At 45.6% G+C, this 22,181-nt stretch overlaps 2 protein-coding genes across 2 annotated transcripts; both read left to right on the top strand.

The window, feature by feature from the left end:
- Positions 1–1,491: 1,491 nt before the first annotated feature.
- Positions 1,492–17,235, top strand: LOC142776226 (uncharacterized). The gene is made up of 3 exons (XM_075879499.1): positions 1,492–3,882; positions 9,853–10,107; positions 10,332–17,235. The coding sequence occupies exons 2-3, from the start codon at positions 9,883–9,885 to the stop codon at positions 10,584–10,586; spliced, it is 480 nt and encodes a 159-aa protein (XP_075735614.1). The 5' UTR covers positions 1,492–3,882; positions 9,853–9,882; the 3' UTR covers positions 10,587–17,235.
- Positions 17,236–19,693: 2,458 nt separating this feature from the next.
- Positions 19,694–21,565, top strand: LOC119161316 (uncharacterized). Its single transcript, XM_037413722.2, has 2 exons — positions 19,694–21,156; positions 21,441–21,565. Exon 1 carries the CDS (start codon positions 20,020–20,022, stop codon positions 21,034–21,036), a length of 1,017 nt encoding a protein of 338 aa, XP_037269619.1. The 5' UTR covers positions 19,694–20,019; the 3' UTR covers positions 21,037–21,156; positions 21,441–21,565.
- Positions 21,566–22,181: the final 616 nt, after the last annotated feature.

Genomic DNA, 22,181 nt, shown 5'->3' with positions numbered 1-22,181 from the left:
AGCCATGACCGTCACGTTCTTCCAAACCTTCTCCTCCTACCTACTTCTAAACTATTTTCTCCACTCTCCCCTTTCCCTTCAAGGGACTGAGCCGTGGTCTCGCAAGGAAAGATAGTGTCTTTTTCTTTTTTTTTTCAACCACACATTCATCCATTCAGGGGAAGCTTGCATGCAGTAACTGGTTTGGAAAGCAAGTAAGGTTCGCGGAAAGTCACCTCACCTCCCTGATTTGTTCCGGGTCAACGCTCTCGAGGTGCGCCAAAAGAGGCGACAACACGAAAGTCATATTTCGAATTCTTTAGGGCTGTTGGCTCCCCTCGTCAAAAACTCTTTGGACACGCCTGACTGACTGACGGCCTAGGAAGAGCTGTCGGAAATCGAGGCAGCTTGATTTGTTCGACGTGCCACGAGACGCGCTGAATAATTAGCCGAGAGGTTGGGATTCATCGTCAGGTATGTTCCCCACACTCTGTGGTGCTTTCAAGTCTTTCACTCTCCCACGCCCTAGCCTGCCTAGCGCTGCAGGCCCTATTCTGCACGTGCGATGCAACGTTATCGCACTGTGCTGTGTTGTGCGTATTATTGCATTATGACCTACGTTGTGTTTCTCTCTCGCCGTGTGACGAACTGAACGTGCATCCTTTGTATTTCCTGGGTAGAAAAGAAGGCAGTGTTTGACTTTTTCTCTATTTCTCCTTCTCTTTTTTTATCTTTATTCGCTGCGCTGTGCTCCCTGCTGGGCTGCAGAAATTAGGCGCCTTCTTCTAACCACTACCCCCCCCCCCCCATTTGGGGGACGGAGATGAAGACGACAATTTATTTGGACTGCCCTGATGAGCCAAGATCTCCTAGGAGACAAGACAAGACAAGACTGCCCTGGACTGAATGGACATGCAGTCTGTCCATTTACAGTGATCTGCAAGGCGGCTTTCCTGTAAGGTTTATTTTCTAGCCAAAAACTATCGTTCACAGACTGCTTTTTTCTCTCATTGTGTCTTTACCTCTTCGAATTCCAGCGAATGCACGTGAGTACAACAAAATGTCACCTCTCCAAATTCCAGCAAAGGCACGCGAGCACAAGATCTCAAAAAGGTGAATGGCAAAAACAAAATGAGCGAGAAAAGCAGTCTGTAAACGAGAGTTTATGGTTGGAAAACTAACCTTACCGAAAAGCTGCCTTGCAGATTATTGCAAACTGTCTATTGTTTTCTCCTGCAGAGGATTTTAGGAAGATCACGGCTTAAAACTCGAGCACCGAGACGCTCTGAACCAGCTCTCAGAAGCTCTCATCAAGCTTCCATGATGCTACCTTTAGTGTGTAAATAGTGAACATAAACGTTGCTCTTATCATCCCCGGCTACTCTGCTTGACTTCTACCTGAGACTTGGCTAGCTCCTTCGAACACATCACGAGCAAGCAAAAGGGCACGGAGTTGTAAATATGAAAATGTGCAACATCACATCGCTTTTATTACGTGACATATTCGTTCTCCACCGCATTCGCCCGATCGTGTCCACATATAACTTTCCCGTTTTATAGCGACGACACACCGTTGATTGCGGTCACGCCATTGAATGTCATTTAAACAGCGGTTGCATTATTTATTTGCAAATTACTTCTTCATAAAGTATGGTGAAGTAATTTATTATTTGGCCACCTGAGGAGCTTTCTAACTTGACTTGTTTTTTTATCAAGATTTGAATATAATGTTAAATTTTATTTGGTTGACTCTGAGCATTACCTTCGCAACAGAAGTACATCTGTCAGCGACAATCATTCTTAACCTCTCCCAGTGCCAGTAGGTCCGTTCAAGTTACGTGATGAAAACCAGTTCGCTGAACTATGTCATATATGACATGTCGCTCAAATGTCGGTCTCTGCATTTTTGATGAATCCAGCCGTCTTTTGTAAATTGTCTACTGGCAAGTTTTTTAAAATTTTGTTTTGTTCTTTTTAAAACTGGTGGTCTCAGACAAGCTTATTACGCCTCTTTTCACCACTGGATAGCCGTTGTTACGCGCGGCGTCTGGGCCGATGGGGGAAGGCCGCGTTCTTTGTTCATCAAACAAGTCACCGAAGGGCTGTCCGCCGTGTACTGTCCATCTTAGCCGGGAAGTGAGGTGGCATTCCGACACCATAAGACGTTCGACGAGACGACCACAATGGTTTCTTGGTGTCACAGGAGCAGTGTGGTGGCCACGCCCTAATCAAAGACCTTGACTTGAGCGAGTGTGAGCGGCACCGTCAGAAATGGTGTGTGTGTCTTGTGATTCAACAGCGCATTCTGGGCCGATTCCCTGATTAAGTCAAAACGTACACTTTATAGTGAGCCACCCAGCTCATTCGCAAGAGACCTCTCGCCCTGTCTGTACAGAATGTAATAAATACTCTGTTAAGTTTGCCATCTTACTCCTGAGTGCACATGCGTTTTCTTTTCTGTCTCTCTACACGCCCTTTCTTGCCCCTATTTCTCAACCCTCAGTGCTAGGCAGCAAACCGGATGCCAAGATATGGTTAATCCCGCAGCCTTCCTTTCTCTCTCTTGCCATCTTACTGCCTTGGCATCTTCATCCCGGGTATCCAATGTCTTAAAAAGCCGGTACAAACAGACAAGTTAATAAAACAGATGGTGAATGTTTTCTGCAGCATGTTCAGACGCTGCATATAAGTGGTCATCCTCGAAAATTATCAACTTTAACACCGCGGACAGGTGCTGATATACCCTGAGTAGGTTCGAGCATGTATTATGTTTCGACGCTTTTAATCTTCATTAAACTTCTCCCTTTCAATTTCATCCTTCGGGGTTTTGTGTAGTTCTTCATTTAACGCCTAACCTCCATGTCCTTCCTCATTTATTCCTCCTCCTCCCTTCATCTAACGCGCTGCATTCGTGCTGCACTGCTACCACTTCATTTTTTCTTTATGTACGCCCTGTTTCGGGCACAATTATAGGCTGCCATCTTGGACTGATAATGATGCCGTTTTCCATCCGTATGAATATTCGAATTGTGCTATGGCGAACTCGCACGCATCAAAACGCTGGACCATTACATTCAACATCGTATCACCATAATCATAGCTAATTACGACACACACAAAAAAACAGATAAGTTGCTTCTAAGCCTAAGATGGCAGTGTCTATGCTTTACTGTAACTGTTACATTTATTTTTTGTCAATTTGTCCAATATGTCAGTTCATGCAGCGGCCGTCGAACTTGTTCCGCTGTTCATAGTGGTACTCTCGGTCTCTGAAGCTGGATGAAGATAACTAAGAAGCCTGGTTTTTACTGGCTACATAAAATGTGAAACGAAGCTATAAATCACGATGAAAAAGAAGACAAATCTGGGAAAAGTCAGTACTGGCGCATAAATGGCGCGCCGATTGCGCCGATGAAAAACGCCGGCGGCGGCGGCGGCGGCGCGCCGATCAGTTCGCGTCGGCGGCGGCGGCGCGGCGAAAACTATCGGCGGCGGCGCGCCGACCAGTCGGCGCACACCTCTAGCTATACATAGTGTGCACGTGCGTCACGCAGCGCCCCTTCGTCACTTCCGAAATGCGCCACCGACATGCCCGGGTACCTACCAACTCCGTCGCCTACCGCTGCCGTGTTGTCTCCTCGTGCTTGGCAATGCTTGCGCCCGTTTAGTTTTGCCTCACGATGCAAGTTTGAGGGCTGCTAGTGAGGCAAGTTGATTTAGTAGTCCCCGAAGAGGGAGCAGAGCTTCGGGGTGTTTCTTCGCCGAAAGTTATTACCTGAAACTAGGAACGCACATTGCAATTTTCCGAAAAGAACCGGCGTGTTTGACTGGCACGGATTAACAAAAAAACTACTTGAAGAAACTCGGTGATTGTTTGCGTCCTCAGGTGCAACTTCATTCCGGGTAAGTGCCATAGCCAAGCCCTTACCTGCAAACAGAGATAGCTTACCCAGATACTGTACATACAAACTTGTGCGCGGCAACTGCGTGCACAATCAGCGTGTCAGAGAGGCGGATAAAATCGCGATGGCGATCGTGTAAATTCAGGTATTGCATTGAAACAAACTGTGAAAATGAATGCGAAACAATATTACTTCACTTTGAAGTGTAGCCGATCGGTTTGAGTTGGGAAGGGGGGGGGGGGTCAGGATTTTGAAAAGGTTGGTCAATTAGTTCCCTAACACGGTCTCCATCATTTTCAGGGACTCCACTGTACATTAGCGTACAAAAATTAAAATACAAGGTGAAAAAGATGTCAAAACATACGTGAAAACAAAAGGGATGACAGACATTACCGCGGCACGGACCACGCGAAGCCTCTATCGGCCTCGCATAATATTTTCCTCGGCTGTTTCCGCAAATTTCAATCAAAGAGGCTCAACATCAGCACTGTTTAAAATACTTGGAGGCGGGGGGGGGGGGGGGGGTGCTGCTACTTTGGTGGCGTGCGCCGCAGCAATATATTAATATTATATCTCTTGTAAACTTACCTAGCTCCACACGACTCGTTTTCGATGGAAGCTGCTGCGCTTCATTCATCCACTCTTAAAATTGCGGCTCGAGACACTTTGGGCTTTCACTTGTTCTTGCGTCATGCAATTTGTAGTGTTAGTAGTGAAAGCGGGATAGTGGGCCCTCGTCCGTCGTGGGGGGCAGCCGGTGTACGCGGTGGTGGTATACGTGTCACACATCTTGATTTTCTGGTCTTGTATCGAGTGAACAAACGAGACCTTCCTGATCCGATGAGCTCGTTAAAGTACGACAACAAAAAACCACAATGCTTCCCTTTCAACATCGTGCACAGCAACAGATGACGAGCCCCCAACAAACCAAGCTGCAGCACGCGAACTGCCGTAGGTACCCAAGGAGGTACCCGAGCATGGCGGGAGAAGGCTACAATGGCGAAAGTGACATCACATGAACACTATGTATAGGTGGCAGCACCGTCCCCGCGCAAGTGAGGATATGCGGTCGTCGGCGCGTATACAAATACACGCAGCGGCGCTTCATTGCGTGTGGTCTGAGCCGATTGTCGGCGGATAAAATGCTTGATTATAGTTTACAGTTATTATATGCGCTCTTGTTTACTGAATCGGTGCACGACGCTTATGCAACGTTATCATTACCCTCGAGTAAAGCACAATATGCCTATCATAGGGATACTCACCCTGAATGACTCTCTTCGCGCTTTCGCACTAAACACGCCTTTGCTCTGTTGTTTGTACGTGTTCAGCTTGTGTTCTGCCTGCTACGCGCTGCTGTAGCGTGACTGAACTACATATTTACATTTTTGTGATCTGCATACTACAAAAAAAAGATAGAAAGAAAGGTTGTAGAAAGCCCGCATATCTGTGCGATTCGTTCAGCACCATCGTTCGCTCTTTATTTGCATGTAATATTTTTTCTCTGTTCACTATGAAATGTGGCACAGTAAATCAGTCTAGCCGGGAAAGCTTAATGGCTGACGGCGCTTTGCGCTACACTTCGTTCACCAAGTGTATGCACATGCTCTTGGACTACACATGGATTATGTGCATTACGCTGCTACAACAAAGGCCTAGTTAATGGGACAAGCATATTTTCTTTTTCTTTCGGACAAAAAGTTACCACTCCCTTCCGTCTGTCACTTACAATTCCACACAAAAGCTGAAAACAATGTAAAAAAGATAAAATTTTCAGTGAAATTCTAAAACATCATATACCAGGTGTCCCACATAACTTTAGCCAAGAATTTGAAAATGAAAGACACTCCAGTGGTGAATTCAACCAAACGCGTACTACTCGCACTAGCCTGTAGGTACTCAGGATACTTTTTATTTCGCCCCATATTAATTATTATTGATTCTTAATTACCCAGTTTTTATTTATGGGCGGGAAATTCAAAATATGAACACTGAGATGTGGAGCACTTTTAGAAACCACCGACTGAATTGGTTCCTCTACGATACGTCTAGCACTGTTATTTCTTCCGCGTTGTAAAGAAAGCCTATGGCAGCACTATAGCAGTGCGCTGGCGGTACGTCACATGGCTTCTTTTTTTCAATTTTGTGGCTTTCTTTACAACGTGGAAAAAATAACAGCGCGAGACGTATCGTACAGGAGACATTTTATTCGGTGGTTTCTGAAAGTGCTCTACATCTCAGTGTTAATATTTTGGGTTTCCAGCCCATAATTAAAAATAGGTAAATAAGAATTATAATAAATTAGTATGGAGTGAAATAAAAAATAGCCTGAGTACCTACAGGCTAGCGCGCGAGAGGGAGAGAGAAACAACTTTATTGATGGCATAGAAAGGTCGGAAACCTTAATTTGCCGGTGGTTTGAAGAGTGGAGGCCAAAAGCTTGCCACGACCGTTTCGGCCCAGTTAACCACTTCTGCCTGAAAACAGTAGTCAGCTGACGACAGGAGCGACTCCCACACCTCGATGAAGGAAGCTGGCAGTATTGTTCGTGGTGGGGGGTTACCTTCGCATTCCCAATGAATGTGATTTTGGGTAGCTTTCACGCACTGCAATGTCGGCAGTTTGGTCGGCAATTTTAGACAGCCGATGAGGGATGGGCAATGAATCTGTTTGGATTTGCCTCCAGATCATGGCCCGTTCCCTTGACATTATCTGCATGCGGGGCCGCGTATGTCTTGCGGTTCTCTCAGTAATACACTGTAATTTCGTTATACGTGGTGATCCCTTCCTGTGGGAAATCCAGGGTGGAGGGGTCCACGTCCCGGTTGATTAAACCTTGGGTTACGCGGTGGGCTGCCTCATTCCCTGGATTCCCCGTGTGAGCGGGCAACAATATAAGTGGTATTTTATTGTTTCGTTTCTTATTTTTAATAATGTTGGCCGTGATCGGCGCAAAAGAGCCCATCGTAAAACTAATGAGCGCTTTTTTCGAATCACTGGATGGAATTGGTAGCCGGAATTGAGGGGGCCAGCGTGATGGGGGCTTCTTCTGCCTCTAATGCTGAGGCCGTTTTTATGGTGGCTGCAGTAATAAGTTCCCCATCGCTCAGGTCCTTCCTCAGCAAGGCTAGCGCGAGTAGTATGTGCTTGGTTCATTTCGCCTCCTAAGTGTCTTTCACTTTCAAATTCTTGGCTCAAGTTATGTGGGACACCCTGTATAAGGCATTCCGTCTGAATTAATTTTCTACGTCTGGGCTCGTTAAAGCGTTCTGAAATCGAACCACACGGTTGCGCACGGTAACTCTGTTTTAAGTACGTGTAAGTACTGAAGTCTCACAGTTTATATAATTGTAATATTATCATAGAAATATAGTAGTGGTACCACGGCCAGATAAACACAACGAAAGCTCCTCGCATGATCGATAAACTACAGTGCTGTAGTTGTGCACCCACCAACAGCGCGCAAACGCATGACCTCAAGCCTGTTTTTTTTTAGGGGCGAAGCTCCTTAGGGCGTGGGCTGTGCGTCCCCTGTAGCCTGTATGTAGCCACCTCTAGTTTAGTTCTTGCAGTGTTCACTAGATGGCGGTACCGTCCCCTGTATGTAGCCACCTCTAGTTTAGTTCTTGCAGTGTTCACTAGATGGCGGTACCGTCTCCTGTATGTAGCCACCTCTCGTTTAGTTCTTGTAGTGTTTACTAGATGGTGGTACTTGTAGCTGATGATGAAAAGATGCAAGATGTTATAAACTAGAAAGCGGTACTTGTAGTTGATGAAAGACGCGAGATCCTATAAAAGAGGAATGATGTCACATATGGCGCGTGTCATTGGTTGAAGGCAATCGTTCGATTTAGTGCGGCGACGTACGCTAGGGGGAGCGTTGTAATAAAATCCGTACCCAACCTGTCGACCGGGAACATCAAGACATTCATAGACACTGCGTTACGAAATTATGAGAACAAATACAAGAATGGACGATTTGTACTACTTGGAGACTTTAACGTGGCTATCATAGACAATAATTGGCTTATCCAACATATGGCTTCTAGATATGCACTCAGACGTATATCGTTTGACCATATGAAACCTACCACGATCCGAAGAACATGCATAGACCTAGTATTTGCAAATTGCCCACTGCAACCCATACAGGAACCGCTCTCCCTTCATTTCACAGACCATAAAGCCGTCATAATGAAGGGACATCGCAAGCCATCCATCGTCTAAGAACAAATAAAAGTTGATTTGTTTATATACACACACAGCGTTTCTCACGTCTTTACATGATGATCGACTGGGCGAATTACACGGAAGATTCACAGTTTACCGATGAATCCCTCCGGAGCTTCGCCCATTCATCATCATTCACTCCGTGAATATGCCGTAATTTTTTTTACAATCGAGTGGCTATAAGACGCTGCATTCACGCAGTATTCAATAATCCTTATGCTCGGGAGGATGCCACCAGCATTTTGCGATGTGCTTGAAACAGAAAGCGGCACGCACTCTGAAATTATTCTAGTGAATGGAGAGTATGAAAAGCACTCTGGAAAGCGGCATTCGCCGATCTTATCACAATGCATTAGCAGCTGAGCAAGACCAAATGCTTTCGTACGTCGTTTCAGGCATACGTAAAAACAGTTACACTCGCGCTGACATGACTGGACAAACTACACTTTGAGAACGTGCATAATGTACGCGCACATAGGACCACGATGTGGCTAGCAGACGAAGCAAGGAGCAAGGAACAATTCAAACTTCGTCGTTTCGGCCAGTTGCCACCAGGTGGCGATTCTTCTTTATCTCGCGGCCAATCGTCCAAGATAATGGCGCGGAAATTCTCAAAGCATTGGGGTTTAGAGACAGTGAAGGCAAAATAGACTTTAGACGGGTATAAATAACCAGGATGACGCTAACAGATTGGTGACTACAATCAAAGCACGAGTGAAATTCAATCCTTAAACACACAATGATAGTACTTAACTTTATGGCTAGGTGGCGTGAACCACCGGCCGATCTTAAGGGCAGAGCCGGATACATCCATCCATCATCGCGGCGTTTTTTGTCACCCATAGGGGCACGTCAGTCGAGAGTTATTCAAGATCTGCAATTATACATGACCATTTCGGAGGCTGTGCAAACTGTCGAGTTGTTGCATCGTCTGCCACAGGTGGCGCTAGCCACCGACACTAATTTTGACTGAATTCTGACTTTTTCATCATGTGTTTTTCCTCTCCTTTTGTGTCTTTTTTTACAATATGACTAGGACACTTATAAGAGTCCACCCGATACAAAGGACACTTTATCTACATAATATATCTATCTATAAAGTGACCTTTATCCTGCAGTGGGCGTAGTCAGGCTGAAGATGATGATATCTATCTGTCTATCTATTTATCTAACTAAAGATAATAAATGTAGCATATACACTAATCGAAAAAGAAGGAAAGAAAGGATGTGGCAGCTGGTGTCTTTTTCATGGGACAGGTATCCAGTGTAGGAGGCATTGGCAATTAAGCACAAACCTTTTATACTAGTCGACGACTTCAACGTAGACAAGTGGACCTTAGGACCTTGCTTAGCTGCCTTGTAATTCTAGCCACCATAGCCTTTTTGTCATCATTCACTTCGTGTAAATGCGGAGGGGTTTTCTTTGTTTGTTTTTAAGCCACATTGGTAAGTTAGGAAGTCCTGAGCAGGCGTTTGTTGGGCATACGCAGGCAGACATGCACGCGCTGCGCTGCTCTAACATTTCATTGGACGCGCGGAATTTCTCTTTGATTGGGCGATTGCGGTTTGTGACCTTATTGGGCAAAGTGCTGGGCTCAGCTAAGTTAGCGGATGTGGCCACAGCAGCCATTTCCCACGGTCTAGATCATTGCTGCAACGCAATCACCTCCATCTAGCCCGCATGCTCAACAATGGCAATTTTCAACAGTTTGCACGACGATCTGCTGATCTGTCCGTACAGATCCTACCAAGCGGTGGCGGTATTACCAGTATGGTATGTGTTCTCTGGTATTGCCAGACACTGAGTGTGAACGGCCACCCGGTGGTGTGCGTTCCTGCAGCATGCGTGGCCTTGGAAAAGGACTGTAAGGACGAGGAACATTGCTGCGATGTTCCTCGTCCAAGAAGCACCAAAGCTGGCAAATCATCTGCTTCTCAGGCCAACCAGCCACTCAACGATTGTTCGATGAAGCCTCTGCTGGCTGTCCAAACTGAGGTAAGCGGGACTTTGATTCGAGTGAGTTCGTAATTGTCTTCTAGATAAAAAAAAACACCCCAAAAAGCACGAGAACACAGAGAAACATACAAACTTGAGCGCTCGTATGTGTACTATGTTTCTGTGTCCTCGTCCGTTTTTTGCAGTTTTTTTCAGCTTACAATGAGGTAAAGCGAGCTGTGTTAGGCCCAGCATGCAATATTGATCCTCACTTTGATTGGCAGGTCTTGACTGGCGAGCATCGTGGCACCTGGGACAAGGCTCGGGTCGGCCATCCCTGTGGCACTGAGGTCGCCCACCCGACCGGTAATTTGGGAGCAGCGCAGGCCTCGACCAACCACCCATGGGCTATCCAGACTTCAGCCACCAAATACCAGAGTGCCCCGCCAGCACCACGGGTGATTCATGTGCACGCCCTTGCTCGAAGGCTTGTGGAGCCCAAGCTCCATAAGCCTTCGGGCCTCAATAAACCTCAATAAAGGGCTTTTTATATGCAGGAGCTAATTAATTACTGATTGTTTTTCTGTATATTTATTTCTGAACATCTTACTCGGTCTTTAGTTGAAAGATTAATATGTTGTGATAGAAAATCTCAGGTGCGACTATTGCCGTTTATCTACTTTGTCAGTTGAAGTATTAAAACCACGTGGGGCGATGTCATCTTTAGTTAAGACTACCGCCATTTTAAAAAAATTGCAGCAGCGTATTTACAGAATTCCTATTAAATCTGTTGCGATGATGTGTATTCGAACAGAGAAATCGCAACGAGGTCACGACGAAAAATGGGCGAACGGCAAGTCTGGCAAAGGCGGCACAGGTTCTCGCGCAATCAGAGCATGGGGTTCTTTGTTCTCTTTTGAAGGCGCATACGCGTTAGTGCGTATGCTCCACTACAATACCCCCTGGGTGAAGAGTAGCCATCCTGGCGACTCAGGGAGTAGGCACAATGAGGGGGTCGTAGTAGGGCTTGAGGCGGTGGACGTGTACGGTCTCACGTCCTCGACGGCGCAAGTCCGGCGATTGTGTTAGGGGCTCGATGATGTAATTCAGCGGCGAGGTTGCGTCAATAACACGGTATATGGACCATGGTACCGGTCCAGAAGCTTAGAAGAAAGGCCAGGAACGTGCGGGGGCACCCAAAGCCACACAAGAGAGCCAGTACGAAACGTAGGCGCTATGTGATGAACGTCGTCATGTCGGGTCTTTTGTAGACCTTGAGCCTCACTTCTCATAGAACGAGCCAACTGACGGCAGTCTTCTGTGTATCTGGCGACTTCCGAAAGCGGGGAGCACTCCGATGCATCAGGGCTGTACGGGAGTATGGTGTCGAGTGGGTGGGATGGTTCGCGGCCGCACAACAGAAAGAACGGGGAAAAACCGGTAGTCGCTTGCATCGCGGTGTTATAAGGGAATGTAACAAATGGTAATACAGCGTCCCAGTTAGTGTGGTCGGAAGAGGTGTGCATCCTGAGCATGTCACCAAGTGTGCGGTTGAACCGTTCAGTGAGACCATTCGTCTGTGGATGGTATGCGGTAGCTTTCCGGTGTATGATGTTGCATTGAGCGAGAATAGCTTGTATGACCTCCGACAGGAACACTCGACCCCTATCACTGAGTAATTCGCGTGGAGCGCCATGGCGGAGAATGAAGCTGTGCAGAAGGAAGAGTGCAACTTCGTGGGCGGTCGCTGCCGGTAGAGCTGCAGTCTCAGCGTAGCGTGTCAGATGATCGACGCCGACAATAATCCACTGGTTTCCAGAGCGACTATATGGGAGGGGGTCATAGAGGTCAATACCCACGCGGTCTAATGGGCGAGCCGGACATGGGAGCGGCTGTAACATGCCAGTAAGGTGCCGCGGAGGTGTCTTGTTCTGCGGCAAGTGGTGCAAGACTGAACGTATTTCTGCACAAAGCGATACATTCCTCGCCAGTAATATCGTTGGTGCAGCCTTTCGTAGGTTTTCAGGACACCTGCGTGAGCACTTTGGGGATCTGCATGGAAATTCATGCAGTTGTCAGAGCGCATGTGAGTTGGGACAGCAAGGAGCCACTTCCTACCACCAGGCATATAGTTTCGGCGGTACAGAATGTTGTCTCGCACGGAAAAGTGGGCTGCTTGCCGGCGTAGCGCTCTCGTGGAAGGGACAGCAGACGGATCGGTAAGGTAGTCGAGTAACAATGCAAGGTATGGGTCTTTACGCTGCTCCGAAAGCATGTCAGTGGTGTCGATTGGTGACAAGGTGGCAAAAAGGGGTGACAGAGAAGCCACATCTGGTGTTAATGGTGATCGCGGAAGTGGATCGACATCCGCATGCTTGCGACCGGAACGATATACGACACGGATGTCGTATTCTTGCAATCGAAGTGCCCAACGCCCCAGGCGTCCGGACGGGTCTTTCAAGGTGGACAGCCAACATGGAGCGTGGTGGTCTGTGACCACGTCGAAAGGACGGCCGTAAAGGTACGGGCGAAACTTCGTCAACGCCCAAATTATGGCCAAACACTCCTTCTCTGTCACAGAGTAATTCAATTGAGCCTTCTTGAGAGCGCGACTTGCATAGGCGACTACGTATTCAGCTTGGGTGCCTTTCCGTTGTGCCAAAACTGCACCAAGACCAATGCCACTTGCATCGGTGTGAATTTATGTGGCAGCAGTGGGGTCGAAGTGACGAAGGTCTGCTTAGGGATCTCAGCAGCCTCCACCAAATGTGATGATGTGTATTCGAACAGAGAAGTCGCAACGAGGTCGCGACGGAAAATGGGCGAACGGCAAGTCTGGCAAAGGCGGCACAGGTGATGATGATGATGATGATGAACCTTCGGCTTTGCTGGCACTCGCCCACAAAGGGGGATTAGCCAAGAACCGGGCGGCAGGATCATCAAGTGTGTTCAGTCAGGCATTCAGGTAGTCTCGTAGCCGTAAATAATAACAATAGGCTAACAGGGTAATCTCTTTGTTGCCCTTATGTACTCGCACACAGCAGAGAAAACCTCCCTGTGGCTATAACCTAATGTAATCCATCCGAAGAATAAAATTAGTTCCACGTTTATTTTTAAACCTAGCTTCTCAATTGGTTCAACCAGGTATCTTTTCCTTTGATAAGCATAACGTTTACAGGATAAAAAGAAATGATCTATTGATTCTGATTCCTTGCAAAAGAGACACAACGGAGATGCTGTTAGTCCAGCTTTATGTAGGTAGTAATTCAGATGCGGAATTATGCATCGTAATCTGGTGATTGTAGTTTCTAACTGCCGAGATACACACCACTGTTTGTTCCAGCAATATCTTAGATGTACGAAGTCTCTGACTTTATCCAATGATAAGTTTTCTATTTCTTTGTGCAAACAAGCCTTTCTATATCTGAGTGCTGTTACGTAGGCGAAATCAGGTAAAATTGGTAAGATTGGTCCGCTTAAAGATGCTTTGGCTAACGAGTCTGCCATCTCATTTAGATAAATCCCGCAGTGGCCGGGTATTCATAGCAAGTGAAATTTTTTCAGGTTTTCTGGTAATAAACTGCTAATCATACTCAATAATGTCAAATTTTTTGCTGTATATAGTGCAGTGCATACTGAGAGATAATCGGTAAGTGTGACCGCTTCTGATTCGCTTGCAGAAAGTTCTCGCACAATCAGAGCACGGGGTTCTTTGTTCTCTTTTGAAGGTGCATACGCGTTAGTGCGTATGCTCCACTACACTGTGAATAATTTAAAGGTCATAATTGTAAAGAATATTTGAAGCACAGCATTTCGTTTCGCACCTCACTAACTGCTGTTTTTCCGTTTGGTAGCTTCCTCATCGAAATTGCCTATCGCCTTGAATGGAAAACTATTGCCTTGAATGGAAATTAGTTTCTCTCTTTAAATAAAAACATGTAATGATAAAACTTGCATTATAAGAACTGTTTATCTGATTTTAATTAAGGTTAACAATAATTTTTAATGGAGCATCACATTGTGCAAAATGAGTCTCAATCGAGACAAAATGTTTTTTAATAAATTTTTTCAAAATGTTTTGTTTAAACAGATTTACCTTGTAAAATAGAAAAATTTCTGCGTTACGCAAGATATATATATTTTTGTAAAGCAATTATTACTCTCATATTATTACATAGTGCAATACTGCAAAAGGTATGAGTAAAAGTCAACCTTCTACCCACTCCCTCTGTTCCCTTGAGCAGAACTCTCTCAGGTGCGTAGCGGCTGTTGCTATAGAAGGGAGTGGAAGGTTGGTTGCATGGTGTCCGTCTTGTCTTGTCGTGGCTGCTGCTGCTTGTTCAGGGATGGAGACCAGTGCCTTTCGATAAGTTCCAACAACATGACTTTATGTACAGGAACTTATGTACAAATTTACACTCTTCACCGTTCGAACCGTCGCATGTTGCCTCGACAGAGCCGATAGTGCAGAACACTCTTTGCTGCGACCAGAACGACCGTGAGGAAACGGGAACCAGGTTTTAACCCCTAGGTTGCCCTTCCCGATTCTCCTCACGGCCAACCAAAACAACTTAGTCCATTTATTGGACAGACTGAATGCACTTGCCGACATCCTCTGCTCTCGCTCTCTTATCCCAGCACTTGACCTCCCATTCTGAGAGAGAGAGAGAGAGACGAAAGGACAGGCCTACACAAGACGTTCCGCGAACTGTGCGAACGCACGTACAATGGTGGCGCCGTTCCGGCTGCGGGCCCATACCATTACTGCGAGATGACTACACTGTCCAACATGACAGCCGTCCCACGGATGGATGGGTGCCGATACACCGGTTGTCCGCACGCCGCCCGCCGGCACTCCGCTGTACGGGGACCACCTTGCGGGTTGTTAAAAGAAGTGACCGACCACTGTCTTCTTATCAGAACGGGTGCCCTTACGCCGGGATTATCGTCTCCCGAGAATCGGGTCTTTGGGAAGCACACCATCCTGCGACAAAGAAGACTCACCCCCTAGCCTGCGATGCCAGACCCTACAGTATGCTAACATGGAACGTTTCGGTGAAATTCTTCATAACGTACAAGACGGTAAAATTGCAGTAATGGCATTGAGGTTCGATTGCCTTTCGCAAATGTCTTTGCTTTATGTGTAAACTAATTTGTTGAAACAAGAAACGATACTCTCTGAATAAAATTTTTGACAAACACTCGGATGACTTTCTGTAGAAAACTTCAACTTGACCAAGAAATTTTCCTTATAAACGTTTTAGCAGTAAGCTGTTTTTAATGCATTAGGTTGTCACAATTTTTTGCTATTGCATTTGAAATGATCACCAAAAGGGGTGGGAAATCTGGCAAGAAATTTGGAATATTTTTGCCAAAAGGACATTCAAGTAAAGCTGTTAATTGGCCTAGATTGATTGTACCACGAGAACATCAACGCCATCAATTTCACAAGCATGTGTTTATCAAAAGAAAGGAAAATCAAGGTCAAAGTTTCATTTTTTATATTTTGTACTGAAATCTTCACGCATCGCATCACACATTTAATTCTTAGTGTATTTCTCGCATTTTGTCAACACTCGCTCAATGAAATTTCAGGAAACTTGGCATGATAACTTTACAGCGAATTCAGAGGACAATGTACTTCATTCTCACATTTAGGAGCTATGTATGAACCAGTATACGTCGTCTAAATCTATGAAGTCACGGCATTTGGTGCGCCAATCTTAAGGTAGCATCACTACCAGCATTTTTGTGCATTTTCTTGCTTTCCAAGTGTCCTTTCATAGTAGCAGTATTGCTTTCGGTGTTGCAAAACTTGTTTGTGAATGCTTGAAAAATCGGTTTTGTCTTGATGTTGTCCCATTGAATGATGCATGTGGTCATGACATGGCAGTCCTTTGTACTACGTATTGAGTGTAACGCTGTAGTGAAGTGAGCAAGTTAGGTGTACCTGCGGGAAGCACACTTCAATTAAAGTGCTGTCTACCAAACGTAAATGATGCAAGCTGATTGCCACTTGCAGAAGAGTATGTTGCTGTCGGAATGCATTCTGTGAACGCACTTTGCTGCCTCTCAACTGCATGCATTCCGGCCTGCTTGTATAGAAGGCAACTGCACTTATGGCTTAGAAAAAACATAACCTACTGGTGTTACTATTTCGATATAAAACAACCACATTTTTATCTCTTTTTTTTTTTGCTTTTTCATCTGCATTTACGAAAAACATGCTCACAGACTGTCACCATTTCTTCTTTGCTATACCAGAGCACCGTGTTTTCCTGTTTAGGGCTTTGCATCATTAAGTGTATCTTGATGTTCTGAAGCTTATTCTGAATAGGTGCAGTTAAGTGGAGACGTGCATTTTGTGCATATCTTGTCTACTAAGAGAAAAAGAGTAGCTGTAGCCATCACAATGACACCAACTTCTATTTCATCAGTTTTATAAAAAAAGGGGGGGAGGGGAGACGCGAGTAATGAAGTTCTTTTTTTGTTGAAAATTACGTGTTTTAATTTTTATTTGATTACCCAAGTTTAGCATTTCTACTTTCTCGACAAAAAACTGAAAATTGTAATTAAACTCAAAGTACATTAAGTTTGCTTTTAAAAAGCACAAGGGGGCTACTAAAAACTAAACAAAAAGCTCATTTATCAGAGTACTGTTTAAATAGTCGCCTCGCTGCTTGCCAATGAATTTTCTATGAGGAGTTCACTAAAGCCATATGCTCGAAATAAATGCGATTACCAGGCTCTCATGATAGAAGGAATCATCTTAAAAAACATATATTCTCTGCATAAATGACTTTTCACTTAGACCATTAAAATGCTGTTTTTCTCACGATCACTTAAGGGCAACTTCTTCATTTTGGAAATCATGTTTTTGGTACTTTTGATAACCAATTTTAATTAAATTGTGCCCACGCATTTTTAACATTTGAAGGGTGCAAATATATTTTTTAAAACTCTATATCACCTGTACAGTTGTTGCAAGCCTAAAGTAAGCTGTCAGTATGGGCTGAAGATTAGAAAAAAAATTGAATTGAAGTTTTTTCTCAATCAAAATGTCTTATACCCACTTTATTCACAGTTATTTGCATTATACAGTCAATGTAGAGCAATATGAGTCCTTAATGGCTCAGAACCACAAAATATTTGTGGCAAAAGAGTTATACTTTACAGATCGTCATGGCATAAAACAAAAACTGTGCAACTTACTATAAATCTGATTACATATTTGAAATCAGCATAAAAGCATATATATATATATATATATATATATATATATATATATATATATATATATATATATATATATATATATATATATATATATATATATATATATATAATGAGAATTTCATTGTCCTAGGCTACGGATTAAAGTCAGTCAGTCAGTCAGTCAAAAACTTTATTAAATGGTCCTGAGGAGTTTAAGCCATCAGGGTGTCTGCTAGTGTCCCATGGCTGCTAGCGTCTCACGAGGGACACTAGCAGCCGCCACTGTATAAGCAACACCCGAGTTGGGGCGGGAACGTGGTGGCGTTCCGCCAGTTCTTGGGCCCTCTGGACTGCCTTTTGTTGGTTTCTGAGATTGGGGCTCCTCTCGGGGAAACGCGGGACATTGCCAGAGCATGTGTTCGAGTGAACAGTACACTTCTGAGTAGTCTGGCCATTGTGAATCTATGCCTGAGTTGTAACGGCTGAGTCGGCCCCGTCATAGGTACGATCTCGTTTGTAGCATGCGAAAAGCTACTTCTTGCGAGCGTTCGAGCTTTGCATGTGGTAAAGGGTATTGGCTTCTATAGTTTCGGTAGTAGGAAGTAATTTCGTGAAAGGTGAGTAAAGGATCATTAAACTGTACGTCTGGGCCCAGCTCTTCGGTGGCTGATTGATCGTCGCGGCGGGTCAGTTCTCGCGCTCGATCATGAGCCATTTAGTTGAGGTTGCTGTGGGGGGACCGCTTTGCCCCAGGAAACCAAGAGAGGTATAGTGCAAGCCCATGCATTTGCGTGTTTGTAGAATGTGGGCTGTTTCTCGAGCGATGTTGCCGCTTTCGTAAGCCCGATTGGCGGCGCGAAAGTCTGTGAAGACATGGGTTTGTGAGGGATCGACCATCGTGCTCGGCTATGGCGCTCGTTACTAGCCTAACCGAGGCGGCTGAGCGTAGGGCTCCGTCACCATCTACTACCGCTAGTGCGAAGGTGGAGGAGTTATTGTATTGCGCCGCATCCACGAAGATGGTAGAGTTGTGATTCGCAGCGGTACGGTTGAGGGTCGCGCGAGCGCGGGCCAGGCGTGTTGCGGGTGAACATTTCGCGGAAATGGGTTTACCATGTAGGTAGCGCGGACAGCTAGCTCTGGGGAGGGTTATGCGCGTTCACGGTAGGGATGTGGGAACATCCCAGCCTCGCTTAGAAGTTGGCGTCCTGCCTTGGAGGAAGAGAGGCAGATCACTTGGGCCATGGTCTGGGCCTCGATCACTTCATCGATGTTGTTGTGCATGCCTAGTTGGTCAAGACTGGCTACTCGTGTTTTGAGGTAAACCAAGCACTTGTTTAATGCTTTTGCGCATGAGCGTGTTTAGTTTTATTTTTTCCACTTTCGTCCAGTTGTGGGCAGACGCGAAGTAATTGATGTGGCTGATCAGAAACGCGTGGTATATGCGCAGAAGGTTGGCATCTTTAAGGCCTCGTCTGCGACCCGAGACTCGCTGAATCAGCATGTTTTCCGTTTTTGCTGTGATGTGTGTTATTACCCAGACAACACTCGACGACCTGAGGTCGTCCTCATATGGTACAAACGTCCTCGGCAGTTTCAGGACGTCCTCATTTGGTCCTCTAGTCGACACTTGCAGGATTATCCCCAAAATGCCCCTTTGAGACCTTTTTAAGGACGAAGAATTGTCCTGATATCGTCTGCTCGAGGACGTTTTGAGGATATGCATGTTTCGTATAGGTGCATGCAGCTTTCGCAATTCGTGTTTGGTTAATTTTCTGGCTGTTAACGAATAAGTCCACGGGATTTCGTATGCCTACTTTCGAGTCATAATAGTAAAGTACTTCTCGATCATTAAAATGAGATAGTTACACGAGGAAGCACTTCAAGCCAACACGAGAAAGACGTGTTCTTTTATTTATTATTTATTTATTTACTTTGTAAGTGATCGTAGGCCAAACTTTCTGCCTGCACGTTTTCGTTGGTCGTGATCTACCGCCGACGTGCATACGGAATTATATCGCACTGACTGTGGTCTGACCCGTTTCCCCAATGAACGCACGTGCGGCAGACCAAGTTTGGTGCGAGTATAAACGGTGTCGGCTCCAAAATGAATGCAGGCGTGAAAACTGTGAATAGCGAGCACGTTATTCTCGAGTGTCCAGTGTTGCAATGCCGCACGGTCCCATCGAGCAGACGACAACTGACCATGCTGACGACTGGGCTGGCCTAGGTTATCGTGAATAGAGCAGCATTGGAACTAGAACGCTGTGGGAAAACGAATGGGCGACTGAAGTTGTGGTGGTGCTAACAAAAAAAAAGCAGTACCTTAATGCGGTCACCATGCGCAGTCAAGGTGCTTTTAAATCTGGATGTCTACGACACTGTTTACCCATTTTAAAGTGACGCAACTATCATCATCATCATTATGGGCCTGCAGTAAGTCAAGTCGAGTCATTGGTCGAGTCAACATTCCAATACAACACTTCTCGCCATAGAGGAAGCTTCTCGCAGAAGCCCTCAAAGAATCGTAAGCATGCCAGGTGAGTGTCTTCTGTTAAATTTTCATATTGAAGTTGTAAGCCGCAAAGGTAAATAAATAAAAAAAGAGAGGACAGTTGATTTTCAGCCTCGCGCTGTATATCTTTACTGCTTATTCATGTATGTATGTACAAACCAACTGACTAGCCTAACAACGTGTTCTGGTGGTGGGTGTTCTTTGGTCTAGCCACCATTCTACTGTGCTCTGTGCTGTTCAAGATGGCTGAGAGCGCGGATCGCAAATTTCGGCGTGAAATTAATCGGCGCGTCAATGCTAGTTTTCAGCTTATTGACAGTGAGGCCGATGTCATAAATGACACGCGGTACGTTGACCGAGATTCCCGCAACGCCGAAAGAGAGAGCGACTTGCCCTCCGAGGCTTGTGCGGTCGACCTCGAAGACGGCCATCGTCGCCTTTGTGTTCATGACAGAGAACGGCCTTCGGCACACTCCTCGATCGTTCCAGAAACGGATGTGCCCCAAGGACACGTTTTGATTTCTGGCGACGCGTGCTACCCCAGCGGCTGCAGTGTTTCTGTGCCTCACGATCACACAGACTTCGAACGGCGTGCCTTCCATGACAGCAGCGCTGCGGCTTCGACTTCGGCGACCTCGCAGGTGAGGCAGAGGGATTCTTTCGAATTGGCACCGACTGGGAGTAACGAAGAGCAAGTTTGTGAACGCGGCAGTGTGGACAGCTTGCTGGCCTTTCGTGAGAGACTGCAAGCGTGGGCCTTACAATCTCGCGCATCGCACACTTCAGTTACATCGCTCTTGAGAGTACTACAGTCCCACGAATGCTTCAGCGCGCTCCCTTCAACTGCAAGGGCATTGTTACAGACGCCCAAGAAGTGCCTGGAAGTGTTGCAGCTGGCCGGCGGGAAATACCATCATTTCGGCCTCAGTGCAGGCCTACAGCGAGTGCTGCAAGATTGTGCAGAACTACCAAGAATTTTGAAGCTTAGCTTCAACATTGACGGTCTGCCGGTTTCAAAAAGTTCACGGGGCCAATTTTGGTGCATACTGGGACGCATAAGTAATTTGGAGGACAAAGCACCATTTATAGTGGGTGTTTTTTTCGGAAGCAGCAAGCCCAACAACGCGAATGATTTTTTGCGACCATTTGTTTGTGACATAAATGCTGCTATCACAACAGGGATTACCATTGGAGAAACTGCAATTCCTGAATTGTGTAATTCCTGTTTTATGAACTTTGTACTTTTTCAGAGGCCGTGAGGCGAAATTTTCCGGAAACAAAAAAAAATGACATCGAGTGTGTGATTAAAGTGTGGCTTCGGCATGCTGGGGAAAAGCTCCAGAAGCAGCGCTTAAGAACTTCTCGCACTCACCATGAGGGTGAGTTTTATTATCTGTGCTGTTGAAGCTATCATAACATATGATACTTTTGCTGTTATAGTTTAAATAATTTTCTTGCCTTACTCGAATTTTGATGTGTATGCAAGCATGAACTATATAAATCATTTTCACCATTATATAATGGCTAGTTCGTACCTGCACATTATGGTAATATAATTTTCATTTTATGCTTTCAAATCTGGCATGCTGTTATTGTCTTAATATTCTTATTGATACTCTAAATTCACTTGTGCTTCAAGATATGCTGCTTTCTATTACTACAGAATGTCTTCAAAGTGTCGCGTTGTCAAGCCCATCGGATGAAGACCTCTGAAGGCACAGGGCAAGAAGTCTCATCTAGTGAAAACTGCCAAGTTTCATTCCTGAAAATAAACATGTTTTCTGTGCATTGCTGTTTTTATTGCTATACTTGAAGAAATTGTTACTGAAACCTCACAGGCAGTGCTTTAAAGAGTGTGCATGTTCAGGCACTTTTGATTGATCAGTTGTCATTTCAGCGCTCCAAAAGAAGAATTAGAGCAACTTTTCGTAAGGTCTGATGAGTGCCTAGGTCTTGTATGCTTCGTCCTCAAAAAGTACTAGACTCATCATAATGTGCTCTTTTCTGGATGCCCTGAGGACGATCTGAGGCCGGACAAACGGACTGGTTTAGGACCACTTGAGGTTCATTTGAGGGCTTCCTCAGGTCATACTTTCGTACGGTGTAGGTCATCCTCAGGACAACCTCAGGTTGTCGGAGCGTTGTCTGGGTAATCGTGCATGACAGCCAGTGGCCTCGATTAGGAGGCCGAGAATGTGTATGGAGTCCACGCGGGGTATTCGTTGCCCGTCTTTGGCGTGTAGCGCCATGGGTAGTTCATGTAAGGGCGTTAAATTGAACGCCTTGGAGAGATGGCCGGTAGAGCAGCAACTCTGATTTCGTGGGTGACAGTCGCAGTCCAGTATTTTTGAGGTATGCTTCTGTGGTATCGAGAGTGGTTTGAAGGGCTTTCTCTAACTCCGCC

The sequence above is a fragment of the Rhipicephalus microplus genome, chromosome X (assembly GCF_043290135.1).
Source record: "Rhipicephalus microplus isolate Deutch F79 chromosome X, USDA_Rmic, whole genome shotgun sequence".
In the NCBI taxonomy this organism is placed as follows: domain Eukaryota; kingdom Metazoa; phylum Arthropoda; class Arachnida; order Ixodida; family Ixodidae; genus Rhipicephalus; species Rhipicephalus microplus.
The sequence above is the reverse complement of the archived record's forward strand: the minus strand, read 5'-3'. Positions and strand labels throughout refer to the sequence as shown.